Raw genomic sequence first — 14219 nt, 5'->3', positions numbered from 1 at the left:
GCAATGCAGAGATCACGAGCCAGATGAGGTAAAGATGGCTGCCAAAATGCAAGGAAAGGCCACAGAAGCACAGTGCTGCAGCTGAGCCTGCTGTGCTAACAGGAGGGCTGAGAGCACAAGCACATACACCCTAATACAGCAGGTAGGCTGCTTCTGTAAGCTGGGCTGTTATTCCTTCTCTCCTTCACCTGCACTACAGGAATGAAGACACTGATCAGGATTTAAGCCAGGAACACATGAACATTGATCTGTTGTGTGCTGAGTAAAGCACAGCTCTCTGTGCCCCAGGAGTACACAGCACACACCAGCACTGCCAGAGTCCCTCATGCTGGGGAGGATGGGGTTTTCAGCAGGAACCACAACCTCCTGCATCTGGAGCAATTGAGATTCCTACAGCCTTCCCAGGCTACTGAGGAAATTAATTGTACCTCACTCAAAGTATTTCAGGAGGAGACTCACTCCCCTAATGCAAGGTTATCTAATAGCACTGAAAGACAATAATTTCCAAATAGGTTCCATAAAGAGATTTAAGCCACTTATTCTCATAGATTTCAGAATGAAATACTAGAAACAATTTTAATTCTTCTGCCAAATGATGAGTTTGTAATTCTAGTTTCTATAGTTTCTGACATCCGATACGTGAATTAGGGCAAAAGAGAGAGTTAACCCACCTCACATTCTACAGACAACACTCAGGCGTTCCAAAGCAGAAGTCCATTTCCCAAGCTTTATTTTCTATCATGTGTGTGTGTGCACGTCCACATATGAGAAAATGTGTGGCTTAATGAGTATTTACAGCTTTGACACAGCCAGAAAAGCCCCAGGCCTCCTATGAACTGCTTTGTTCTCCCAAGACATTTTATACAGCATATTCCATCTCTCATTTATCACGGTGCCCTGGGAAGACAGAACTGGCACGTTTTCACCAGTGAATGCTGGAGCTTTTTTGGGTTTGGGTTTTGGGGCTTTTTGTTTGCCTGTTTGCTTGCTTTGTTTTCAGTTTGTTCCTCCAGAGACCATCAAATCTCATAACTCTCTGCTTCTTTAAACTAATGTAAGAATTACTGTCAGAAAACAAAGACAGAAAGTGATTTGCAAGACAGCTTGTGGAAGTAATCCTGGGTCCACGCTGAACTGCTCTTTTCGTAAGCAACACCTGTCTCATGCTATTATTACATTAACCAAAGCCAAAAGTATCTATCTGTGATGAAAAATCTGCAGTCCAAAAAGAAGTTTACAGACAGTGGGCTCCAGGAACTCTGGCAGCAGTCTTGTGTATTACAGAACCACACAAAGCCAGCACCTCAATTTGGGGTTGACTACAACCACCAAAGAAGGATCTGCAGTGGGTGGCAAGAACAGTCACAATTGTAAAGTAACCAAGCAAATAATAAGCTGTGTCCATAGGGGACAGAAATGCTATAATTTCAGAATTGCACGCTGCCATAAATAAGTGCGAGGTTATTTACTGAAGCACACAGACTAGGTTTGCAATCACATGGCTATTCTGTGAGCATGCTTTTGAAAAGAAAGCTGAAATTGTTCGACAGCAGACACAGCGGCACCGCACGCATTGCTTGGGCGAGTAGCAACGGTGCATTGCTATACGGTAGCTCTGTAGAAAAGGGAGTTCGTGCCACCTCCTTGAGTTTAGCTGTCTTAAGTATAAACAATAAGGCTTCCTTTTCAAGTTGAAGTATTGGTATGTGGGAACAGGACAACAAGATCAGTCCTGCTTACCATTTCTCCCCGGAATTTGGGCAGAGTTTGTGACCGAGGGCTGGCAAGAGTGCCAAAAGCTAATTTTGCTGATGAGTAGTGCCAACCACCTCGGTCCTCAGAGGATTTCAACATGGCATTTTGGTACTTTTAATCACAGCAAGAGACTGGTTTTCACAGAGTGGAGACTGGCTGTCTGATGATGTTTTTTGTAAAAGATACAACTTGGAAAAGTTTCAGGAAAGCATGTGTGAACTTTGTTTTATACTTCAGCAAGTTTGACCGGGTCATGATTATTCAACAAGTCAAGAATAAGCTGGTCTACGTTCATCCCTTAAAATGCAGAGGAATTTGGGCCTCCAATAAGTGCGTGCTTACTTGGATGGGTAGGACAGCTTTCAAGCTGAAGAGGCTGAGGGGCGAGCAGGCAAGTCTGAAGAATGCTCTAATTACAGGGAGGTAATTGGTACAGCAAATTTATCAGCGACACGGCTCTGATGGACTGATGATCTTAAACCACTTAAAATTATAGAAGCACAAAAGAGATCATTGTTACACAAGGTTACCAAATTGTCCCAGGCTGTTTACTTATGTCACAACACGTATTTGTTGTTCTGGTTTGGGTTGTTTTGCTTTTGTTTTGTTTTTCTTTTTAAATAGACAAAAATACTTAAAACGAAAAACAAAACAACAAAAAAAGATTTGATGATGAAAGTACAGAGAAAACTCTAACTCAGCCAGCTCTTGCTGATTACTTAAGATGATGTTAACATCTACGTTAGCAAATTATGCAATTTCTGCTGCAGTTATTTATCAAGGGGAAAAAATGGATATCTCATAATTCCCTACAGCATTATTGGTACATACTCCTACAATACAGGCACCTTTAAGACATGCTAGCTGCTTAAAATCACACAGTAAATCTACAAACTCTACCAATTTATTTGGAAAACTCACTGATTAAGAAGTGAGCAGTAATATGTAAACTAAAAAAATTTACTAGCTTCTATAACACTGAATAGATATAATAATATTAAAATAATTATAAATGTAGTTGCACTGTATATTTTAATATATTAGAAATCATAACTGGGAAAAAAAAAGAATACAGAACAGCACAAATAGAAGCAAGATCATATGAGCAAGGCAATGACATTGAATGATTAAGGAAGGAAGAATAACAGTTCATTCCATGTAACAGAGTGGCTGCACCTTTACTTCATTTTGTTATCATTCTTCTACAGAGATGAACAAGAGCTACACTCCTAAAAATCTGCATGGTCATCTGGAACGTGGCTTCTTTTTGACATCCCTGTCACCACGGCAGAAATGCACCATCCAGCACCTCACTGTGCTCACACGCACTGTCTGATCTCCATAAACATTTCACAAGTGTCAATGAATGTCAGTGGGTGCAAATTTTTCTGCATGGAGGAATTCAGTGCCACACCTTTGCTTTACGCACACTTCCATGTCAGCCACCATTGTGTCAGATGCCCCTCTGCTGCCATCTGTCACACGGCAACAACATGGAAAGGAACGTCAGTGGGAAGGTTCAACCTCTGCTGCCATCCCACCAACAACCACTTCTGATGGCATGCAGTAATAATGAAAAAAATTCCAACACTACATTTCTATGGGCTTTCAGCCCTTGCTTTTTGGCATCTGCAGGAATTCAGTAATGGTACCTGCAAATCCATCACTCGTATTGTAACTCTCATACAGCTTGTTAGCAATTTCCTTCTTTCCTCTCGAGAATTACACACCATGCATAGATGCTATTTTGCTGGCAATGGACAGTAAAAAGGAAATAGACTCCCATAAAAACAAACGTGTAAAGTTAAAATCAGCACTGTCGCAGCAAAAAATGTTTCCTTTATACATCACATCATTACTTTCCTTTTTAAAGCAGTAGTAGTAGCTCCACCAGTATTGGGAGTTTGATATGAAAGCTGTAGGATGTTCTGGGCTACCAGAACACTGCGACTTTCCTGGGTTTCCTTCACTGACTCCAATCACACTCTGCCTTCTTTTTCCTCCACAGCACACCTCTGGGCATCACCTTCATTCACCTTCTTAGATAGCTACCTAAGCAAGGGTTTCACTGGACACTTCCCAACTCACATTTTTCTTCCTGTTCCCCATTTCCTTTTCTGGGATATTTTCAGCTTCTCTCTGCCCTGTCCACCGAGCACCGTTATGAACACGAACTTATGATTCCCAACAAGTTTAGTCCTCCTCTCATGTTGAAGGCTACCTCGTCTCCTCTCTGCTCCCACTGCAAAGGTCTGAAGTAGAACCTTTCTCCTTTCATCTTTCCTTAGGATTTGTGCCTCTCAGACAGAAAACAGGGAAGTCTAGCAGCAGTGCTTTAAAGAAGAAACATGCTTCATCATGCATGCTCTGTGAGGTGGGAACCTCATCACAAGGGGCACAGAAAAGGCTCAGGCATCCAACGCTTTATTTTGTTGAGGTTTTCAGGCAAAGGTCTGCTCTCAAGCCTCTCGGCCATGTGCAGAATGTGGAGGAGCAAAATATCATTTGCAGTAGAGGAGGAGAGAGCTAGAAATCATTAAAACCAATTAAATTCAGACAAGTCTGTGGAACAGACTTGTTCCACAGGGACACATTGTTCCACAGCAGGGACACATCCAAGGGAGCTGGTTAATATCACTGCAAAGCCTTCTATCCAGATGGCAATGATGACTGAGCGAAAGCCTTCTCATCACTGGAAAAAGGTAACTAACTGTTCCTTTTACTGCTGTTACCTGTGAGAGGTTTCCACGGTGTGCTTCCAGATATGCCCTGCTGGAGAACAGTTTTTTAGTGGCAGATGTCACAGTTTTCAGTTGTGCAAGTGTCACAAACAGCACAACAAAGAGCCAACTGATGAACTTTAGCGAATTCTGTTCTTGTACACGGAACACGGGGACAGCAGTCAAGTGCTGGAGGATCCTGACGACTCCCCCTCTGCTCCTCCTGCCTAACTGGACCAAAAGACAAAACCTGCTTGACAGCATCAGCAAGTGTAAAAACTGTAAAGCATTTCATGTGCACAGCACTATAAGAATTAAAATGAACACAAAGTAAAAGACTGTGGCACTTAAAAAGGACAAGCATCATCAAAATGCTTTATTTAATGTTTAACACAGTAATCCAGACAACTGAAACAAACCTTTATTTTTCTAAAAATCTCTCCGCTTCTCGGCCTAAATGCATGCTGGCTTATTTTTATAAGGAAACCAATGAATCGAGCAGCTAGCACTGATCAGAAGCAATTTTTTTAATTAAAAAAAAAAAAAAAGCCACAGAAAGAAAAGCCATAAAGCATCATATGGATTACTGGAATTATGTCCACAGGAGTATCTACGGAAGAGCCATTGATGTCATCTGTCCGGACTTCAGTAAGGCCTTTGACAAAGTACCCCATAACATCCTTCTGTCTACATTGGAAATGTACAGATTTGATGGGCAGCGCGTTCAATGAACAAAGAATGGGCTGCAGGATCAAGTCCACATAGTGGGGCAGGTCAATGGCTCAATGTCTGGATGGAGATCAGTGATGAGAGGTGTCCCATACGGGTCACTGCTGGGAATGATACTCTTCCAGTATCTTCATCAATGACATTGACAGAGGTTGAGTGCACCCTCAGCAAATTTGCTGATGACATCAAGCTGTGGGGTGCAGTCAACACATCAGAGAGATGGGATGCCATCCAGAGGGACCTAGACAGGCTTGAGCAGTGGGCCCAGGAGAACCTCATGAGGTTCAACAAATCCAAGTGCAAGATCTCACACCTGGGTCAAAGCAACCCTCACTACCAATACAAGCTGGAGGATGAAAGGATTGAGCACAGCCCTGCTGAAAAAGGCCTGGGGGTACTGGTGGATGTTAGCCAGCAGTGTGCTCTCACAGCCCAGAAAGCCAACCATATCTCAGGCTGCATCAAAAAAAGTGTGGCCAGCAGGTCCTGCCTCTCTACTCTGAACTGAAGGCCTCACCTGGAGTTCTGCATCCAGATGTGGAGTCCTCAGTACAGGGGAGATGTGGACCTGTTGGAGTGAGTCCAGAGGAGGTCCACAAAAATTAACCAAGGGATGGAACACCTCTCCTACAAGGACAGACTGAGAGAGCTGGGGCTGTTCAGCCTGAAAAAAGAGAAGGCTGCAAGGTGACTTATAGGGACCTTTCAGTATCTCAGGGGACCTACAGGAAAGAAGGGGACAGACTCTCTAGCAGAGTCTGTGGCGAGAAAACAAGAGGAAGTGGCTTCAAACTCAAAGAGGGGAGATTTAAGTTGGACTTAAGGAAAATGTCCTTTACAGTGAGGGTGGTGAGGCACTGGAATGCCTAGCGACATGGTTGATCCCCTGTCCCTGGAGACCTTGAAGGCAAGGTGGATCAAACCCTGAGCAACGTATTTTAGCTGTGCATGTCCCTGTTCATTGCAGGGAAGTTGGACTAGATGACCTTTAAAGGTCCCTTTCAACTCTAAGGATTTTACAATTCTATGATCTATTAGAATCTTAAATATGAAAAGGCTTAGCCCTGGCAGTGGTCTGGTCTTTTTGATTTTTAAAGAAAAGAGTTGGAGAGGTTATGTGTTCACCACTATCGCTCTAAACCTTGCCAGAGCCAACGTGTACCACAATACACTCAACAGCAAGGGAAACGAGGCTTCAGCAAGCAAAGGGTGGAATCTGCCGTACAGCAGCACCTTTCCTTGTGCAGTTAGCTGTCAAACACCGACTGTGAGGCAGACTGCTTTGTGCTCTGCTGTATGAAAGATTGTTGGTTCTGGCTGGAAGAAGCACTACTTGCTCGAGAAGCGCATTCCCATGGAATGACTTTGGAGTAGGTGACTCCAAACTCACCCCTAGCTCAACACACAGTAACTGCTAATACACCATCTCAAACTGGAAATAATCTAATGCTGTCATACTGAAATCCTTCCACCTTTCTCATGGACTTTTTTTGGGGACACTGGTATTTTTTTTTTTCATTTTGTGAGATTATTTAATGTGTCACCTATCACAATTAGCTTCAACTTAAAACAGCCTTAATAAATTAATTCGCTAGAAAACAGTCAACATTGTTCACAGCACCCAGCCTAAAAAGACATGCTGTTTCTAAGTGGATTTCACACCATCCCTATCTATAAAATATTTTAACAATAGAACAAAAAGAGAAGAATTTGAAATGTTTCCCAAATAAAATTCACCCTGGCAACCATTCAAACAGCATAAACATTTTGATACAACTTACAGAAACAACATTAGGTAATATTTTATGATGCTCATTAAGCTGTCATGTTCTAAATCACAGCCAACATCAAGTGATTTCTTCCACTCCTGTACTATTTAAGTCTGGCAAATATGCACTGTGTATGAAAGGTGTCAAGTAAAATCGCCACAGGATATACTGGAAATCCCTGCACCAGCTGCATACTCCAACAGAAAGAAAATGCCTTTTGATTCTATAGCCTGATAAGTTGCTGGAATTGCTGGAAGGCTACAGCAATCTCTGAAAATAAAGCTTCATTACACCTGCATGGAAAGGTGCATTTAGTCCATTTTGGAAGCTGATCCTACAATCCTACATTTCAGAAAACTGCTGAAAGCCATTGTGATTTCAGTGGGAATTGGTCATTAACAGCACAGGTGCAGATCATGCAACAGGCAGTGTCAGCATAACAGCTTCCCACATTTTCTGGTTCTTAAGAATTCCATCTGATAATGGCAGAAGCAGGTTGTAACAGCAACTTTTTTGCCATAGATTAAAGTGCTGCTCATTTGGAGACATAATAGAGACACGTTCCTCTTCAGGACTTCATTTCCTCTGTGTGTTAAAAGAAAGGAGCAAAAAAATATCAACTTCTTCCTATAGCTGAAAAGTTATTTTACACTGGCTTTCCTACAGACCCTTTCAGCCAATTGTAAAGTCTCTGCATTCTTTACTGAATTCCTACATTGTTGGCATAAAAGTCAAATTTAATACAGCATTCACATCAATGTGTACCAGGAAAATATATATTTATTAGTTACAGTGTATATTAAATAAGTAAAGCACATATTAAATAAGATCCTGTAATCATAACAGTAATAAGTATTCCTGTTATGTGAAGTAAATCCCACATAGCAACCCACCATTGGTATTTATAACCAAATGCATCCTTTCCTGACCCTGGTGACATTTCACCAGCAGTACCTTTGGTCTCCAAGCTGATACATGCTTCCAATCTCAAAACAACCAAGACTGATAAAATATGCTTTTTCAAACCCAAGAAAGGACTTTTCCAAAGAAGATGGAAAGAGGGAGAACAGCCAATGAAAAAGAAAATTCAAATGGGCTCAATTCAATTTAGATTTTGTATTACTACTCTTTGAAGATTTATTTTACTTAGTAGTTTATTATGGGATGGAGTATTCTGTTGTTGGTTTTGCTTCTTTTTGTTTTACTTTGTGTGTGGCAGGGTGGTTTTTGGTTTTGTTTTTAAGGATGAAGAAGAACTGACAGAAAAATATATTCAGGTTGCTACTTCAAATTTGCCAAGCTAAGGATATCATCTTTTCCCTTCACCAAGGACAGTCTTGAGGATGAAATCCCTTGCCATGTGTCAGTAGAACTGCAGTCTTTCACTTGCACATCCCTAGAAATCCTAACCATAAAGCTGAGGACTGAGCAGGTTAAGAGCAGTAGTTTTTCAGAGAATCAGAGAATCATGATGTTAGAAAAACCCACTGAGATCATGAACCAGAATGAGGAGAATCTCACATGGAATTTCACACGGTTTCAGTTTCTCAGTAACTTCTAGCACTTTCAAAAATCAAAGGACACATAGTACCAAAGAAAACAGTTGATTTCTCAAAGAGAAACAACCAAGAAGCACCAAAAGCACGTCCTCATTAGGACACCTCCTTACGTAAATGGCAAGAGAAAGGGGTTTCCCCCATAAGAATTCTAAAGTAACATTTTGGAGGAGCTGCTAAATACTAAAAAGCCAATACTCAGAAGTACCAGAAGAGCCACGCTCACAAAACAGACGTCATAAAACCAGGATTATGAAATTCCACGTTTGAATACTAAGGTTGAATCTCTTGTGTTAAATAGCTGGCCTTCAAGAAATTATCTATCTGTAGACTAGTATGTACTTCCTTCTCCTTGGCACAAACAGTAAACATTCTGGTAACAAATCAGTAAATATTCTTACTGATAACATGCCCATAAGATACCGAGAGAAAGTCATTTTCATCAGCAAAGGCATTAACAGAAATAACAGCAACAAAGCCTTAAGGCAGCCACCAAGGTAAATAATCACATCACTAAATACAGACCTCAAATTCTACTGGGTTCCTTTCAACTTTTGGAAGAAGGTACTGTAGTACTGTTTTGACCCTTTTTCTGGTGATCAAAAACAGTTATTCCCTTCCAAAGGGAACAACTTCTTATTTTAAGGTGCATAAGCAGCAAAGACATTAAGCATCTGCACTTACTAAAAGGCCAGCGAATGAAAAGATCGTATTTGTTTTGTTAAGGTAAACTTAACACAGTAAATCAATGAGCCACTGCCTTTACTAATTACACAGAAGGAAACAATAGTGCAAGATATTTGTTTGCGTATTTTTTCTACTACATTTTAATAAGCAATGAGATCCAAACTCAGCAACATCTCAATAGCAGTGATGGTACACATAGTTGACTTAGACAGCAATTTGCTGGGTTTATTTCTCATTCCAAACTACCTTTGCAAATTTCACATTACAAACCCACTCAGAAATAGACTGGAACAACTATGTTATATGACACAGCACCTTACGACAAGTTAACGACAAACTACAGAAGACTGCCTGCAATTGAATTCTTTGATAAACCTCAATAAATTTTTTTAAGTTCCAATTACAGAAATATAATCAACTTCACAAAGGTGGTAAGATTTATTTAAATTATTTCTTTTCTGATGCAAATATTTCTACTTAGAGGATTTGGTCCATACAGCATTTAAACGTTTATGAAAGCACCAACAAATTCAGGTTCTGGGACTGAAAGCGATGTGAATAGGCCTCCTACATCTCAAATGAAAGCTGGGGACGTAAGGGTGTACTTGGATTAACACTGCTACTCCACTGACACCACATTCTTGGTGCTGGGGATGCTGCCTGTATTACTAGGTGAAGAACTGCCTTCAGTTCCAAAATGCGCAGACTCTACTGCCACTCCAAGGCAGGGGGAGGCACAACAGTTTGTAGGTCTACCGGCTTTGATCACTAGAACAGACAGGCAAATTATTATTAGCCTAGATCCTCTCAATGCCAGGTTTACACTCCTAGTGCTGAGCACCAGCATGCGCCAACAGGAAAGAAATCCAACATCAAGAGCAAGATGAAAGCAGTAAGAAACATCAGACCAAACACTTGCCCACCTGGCAGATTTTTTTAGAAAGATGTATCTCACTGAAATACATTTGTATCCACACACTGTCTCGTCATCTCAGTATTACAGAGCACCACTACAAAACAAGATGCTAACAACACATGAGGAAGCATGTGAAAGGACACTGGGTAGTGACTTAAAGTCGACACAAGAAGTTCACTATCACAAACTCGTGCATAAAGATGTCATTATTTCTGATAAGTTTTTCTTAAAAAAACATATCATTTTAGAGCTGTTTGTCACAGGAAATGTACTTAATGTTTTAGACACAGTGGTCTTGCAGACTAATAGAGATGCTTCTCCTCTCTCAAGGAAAAAATGAGGAAAAGAGATGGATCTAAATGTTTTAATGCTATAAATTTTTAAAAATAGTATTTTGCTTCCATATTAAAATCAAAGTGATAAAGCATCCTGGAAACAAACAGGCAAGATATCTTTAAATAATACATAATCATAAGGTGTTAAGAAAGCTTATAAATGTGACTTCCACAGATCCAACAGAATCTGTTGCTCACCTACCTTTCCAGTTTAACTACTGCCTTCCCAAGTGTACTTGTTATAGTTCAGGACAGCACACTGACTCTGATAATCTATTAAGAACTGCAATATCACAAGTAAATAACATACAAGCTCCCCCGTGTATCATCTCACATACATATATTTAGAAAAGACAGTTCCTGCCCACGGTTGCTTTCACTTGATACAGCATGAAAATTCCATATTCAGTAAATGGAGAAGCATGTCCATAAATAAAGCTTATTTTAAGAACTCAGATACTAACGACTTCCCTGTTTCTCAGTGACTAAAGCCCCACTGGCCAAAAGGTGAAGCCAACTGCATGAGTGGGAATGAGACAATGAGAAGACTCCCTTCAGGAAGATTTGAAACAACAAAAAAAAGGAGTTTCTCAACTGCAGCTGCTGCAAAGTGACACAGAATTGTTCACTGCAGGGGAGCAGGACTAGATATCCTTCAGAGGTCCCTTCCAACTCTAAGTATTCGATTGCTCTAACTGAGGAGAACAAGACTCAATCAGTCTGCATTCTGTTCACATGTGCTATGCTTTCTCCTTAAAAATCACAGAGAGCAGAGGTTTCTCAAACACATGCAGAAATGCTGATTATTTTACAAAAGCAATGGATTAGGCTTAAGGCCTTCACGATGAAAAGCTGACGTTTCTTTTTACAGTACCACCTTCTTAAACTGACAAGATTTCCTTATCTGTAACTGAAGCACTGTTGTAACTAGGTTGTTCTGTGGCTTGATCAGAAATTGCAAGGATCTGTTATTTTCAAGAAACAAACTGAACAGCACATTAACCGTGTTGAATCAAGCAGGAACAAAAGCAAAATCACACACAAACACAATATCATTTTATCACAAAACTGATCAGTCCATTATCAATTTTCTGCCAGCATGCATTTCAGTTGAAGAAAAATTCTGTTACCTTGAATATGCAAGTTATCACAAAATGTTAACGGCAATGTTAACAAATCACTCTAGAGCTGTAATTAGGGTCTGCAAACAACCTACACCTTAAAGAAAACCAACTTCCTTTGGTCTTCATAAACAATGTAGATATCAGTAAAGCAAATTTACAAAAAATATATGAATACAACAGAACGACTCGTGAGCTACACAAATATTAATTCTGCATGAGGATTAAACTTGCCTAGTTTTAACCACATAATTCATACAAACCATGAAAGTCTAAGATCATAAAGTCCAATTACCTACCAGTTTGATATTCACCGATTTTAATCGCTTACCATAATTTATTACTTACTTTCCATCTACTTCTGGTCTTTTGCAGACACAGTGAAACTTGCCACCAAAATCTATGTAAAGGTCATCTTCTACAACATGGAATATTTGACCAATGGCGATTTTATCTTTGGCAGGTCCCATCTGAATCAAAGGGGAGCGTCTCAACATGGCTGCAAAGGATTCCGATTTCTCTGAAGAAACCTACAGATAAAGAAAAGTATCATTTCACAAAAGATACCATCTCCAGGAGGAAATAAATCGAACTCATAGAATAGAAAAAGGCTTCACTCACTAAATTACAAGTAAAGATTTCATGCCTCTGGTGCATCTTTCTTAAGACGCCTCGGGAGGCATCAGTTACATTTCTCCAACCCAAATATTTCACATACTGAAGACTAAGTCTAAGACTACAACATATTCTACTACTGGTTGGGCAAGTTAACTCCAAAATGTATTCGCAAAATTAGCCCTGCAAAGAACATAACCCATATCTTTGTTACCTCCTTTGTGAAAACCAAAGCAGAGTTAGTACTCTGCAATCATCCATGCAACTATTTTTTAATGAATAGTACTTAAATCTTCATTTTAAAGAACAAAACCATATTGACAAAACAGCAAAAGTAGAAAGCATACACAGGACTGATCTAAGACGTTAAAAAAATGAACCATTACTTCTCTCATTTTTTATTCTACAATAGCAAATAATATTTTGATTCAGTGACTGTATGGGAACTGCTGAGTCACGGCCTGAACCTCTGATTGATCACCTGAGGTGAGCCATGAGTCAGCCAGAGGAGCACAGGTGAAGGCAATTCACCTGTGCTGCCGGAACGGGTGGAGCCAGGCTCCACCCCTCCTGGACCTATTTAAGAGCTGGCTACCAGAGGGGAAGGATCTCTTCTGGAGATCCTCCTCTTTGGTATCTTCTAGTGAGCTCAACCCAAGGGTAAGCTCTTCTACTTATTCTCTTTTGTGATCCTTGTTTGCTTTGCCTTACTCTTTTGATTATATTGCAATTATAACATCTTGATATCTATTGATTATACACAATTGTATTGTGATTATAACATCTTGGTTATACAAGTGACTAAATAAATATAATGCCAGTTATTTCCCACAGAGCTTTAGGAAAATGTGAGAACATATACCCTCCTGCTCTCCTACACTTCTGTTCTGCAGTCTGAGACTGATGGTCACATGCTTCCTATGTCATCCTAGGCACACATACCCAGCTACGTCGGAGTGAGGTCCTTCTCATACATTATTCATCTGATGTACTAAACACGACCACTGCTTAAGATTACTACCACTGAAAGGGAACACACATTGTGGAAGCAATCTGTATCTGAAATCCAGAAGGTGGATCAAAGGAAATCATTTTATTGGAGAGAAGAAATACTGCTGAACATTCTCATAGTGAGTTACTATTTCCAGTAAGATACAACAGTGACTAAAGATGTTCAGAACAGCTTATGAATGTGACAGGGATACATGGGCATATTCAGAATTTGTGGCCACTCAAAGCTCTGCTCAGTGTAGAGGAACTTGGGCCTGCAATTGCCCTAAAAGGTTGGATACTAGGAAAAATCTCTTCTCTGAAAGAGTGGTAACGAAATGCAACAGGCTGCCCAGGGGGTTGGTGGGGTCACCAACCTGGATGTGTTCAAGAAACATGTGGAGATGTGGCATCGAGGGACGTGGTTAGTGGGCATGGTGGTGATGGGTTGACAGTTGGACTACATGATCTTAGGGGTCTTTTCCAACCTCAGTGATTCTATGAATTCAGGACATCAAGTTTAACTAAATCACACCCCTCTCACCAGTGAGAAAAAAAGAGTGATCTAGAATTTGTAAACAAAGCATTATAATCTCTCTTTTACAGTTACTAAGCCCTCAGAACAGAAGCTAACCCTGACTGCTTCTCCCTGGCTTTCCATGGCACTGTAGTACAGAGCAGTGGGAAACAATCACAACACAGCGTGTAACACAACAGCAAAGGTAATGCACATCAGGAATTTTCTTCCTTCGTCACAGAATGGCTTGGGTTGGAAGGCACCTTAAAGATCACCTAGTTCCAACCGCCTGCCATGGGCAGCGTTACCAACCACCACCATCAGGCTGCAAGTTATTTAAATCACAGAATCAAGACCATGCCTTCCTGGAGCACAGACAAAACACACCTTGCATCTGCAAACATGTTATTTACCAAACATGACAGAACTGGGGGGTGGGGGAGGAGCAGGAATACTTTCCTCTGTCTGCTTCAAGCAAACACAAGAAAAGTCATCTACATTTCCTATGA

The 14219-nt window shown here is 40.6% G+C and overlaps 1 protein-coding gene across 1 annotated transcript in view; it reads right to left on the bottom strand.

The window, feature by feature from the left end:
- TPD52 (tumor protein D52) overlaps positions 1 to 14219 on the bottom strand; it is a 109127-nt gene that overhangs the window by 48678 nt on the left and 46230 nt on the right. The window contains exon 6 of the mRNA XM_048938619.1: positions 11937 to 12118. Coding sequence (XP_048794576.1) covers positions 11937 to 12118 — 182 coding nt within the window. The remainder of the gene's footprint in view (positions 1 to 11936; positions 12119 to 14219) is intronic.

This window comes from Lagopus muta, chromosome 3, assembly GCF_023343835.1.
Source record: "Lagopus muta isolate bLagMut1 chromosome 3, bLagMut1 primary, whole genome shotgun sequence".
NCBI lineage: Eukaryota > Metazoa > Chordata > Aves > Galliformes > Phasianidae > Lagopus > Lagopus muta.
Note: the sequence above shows the minus strand (reverse complement) of the source record. Positions and strands in the feature narration are given on the sequence as shown.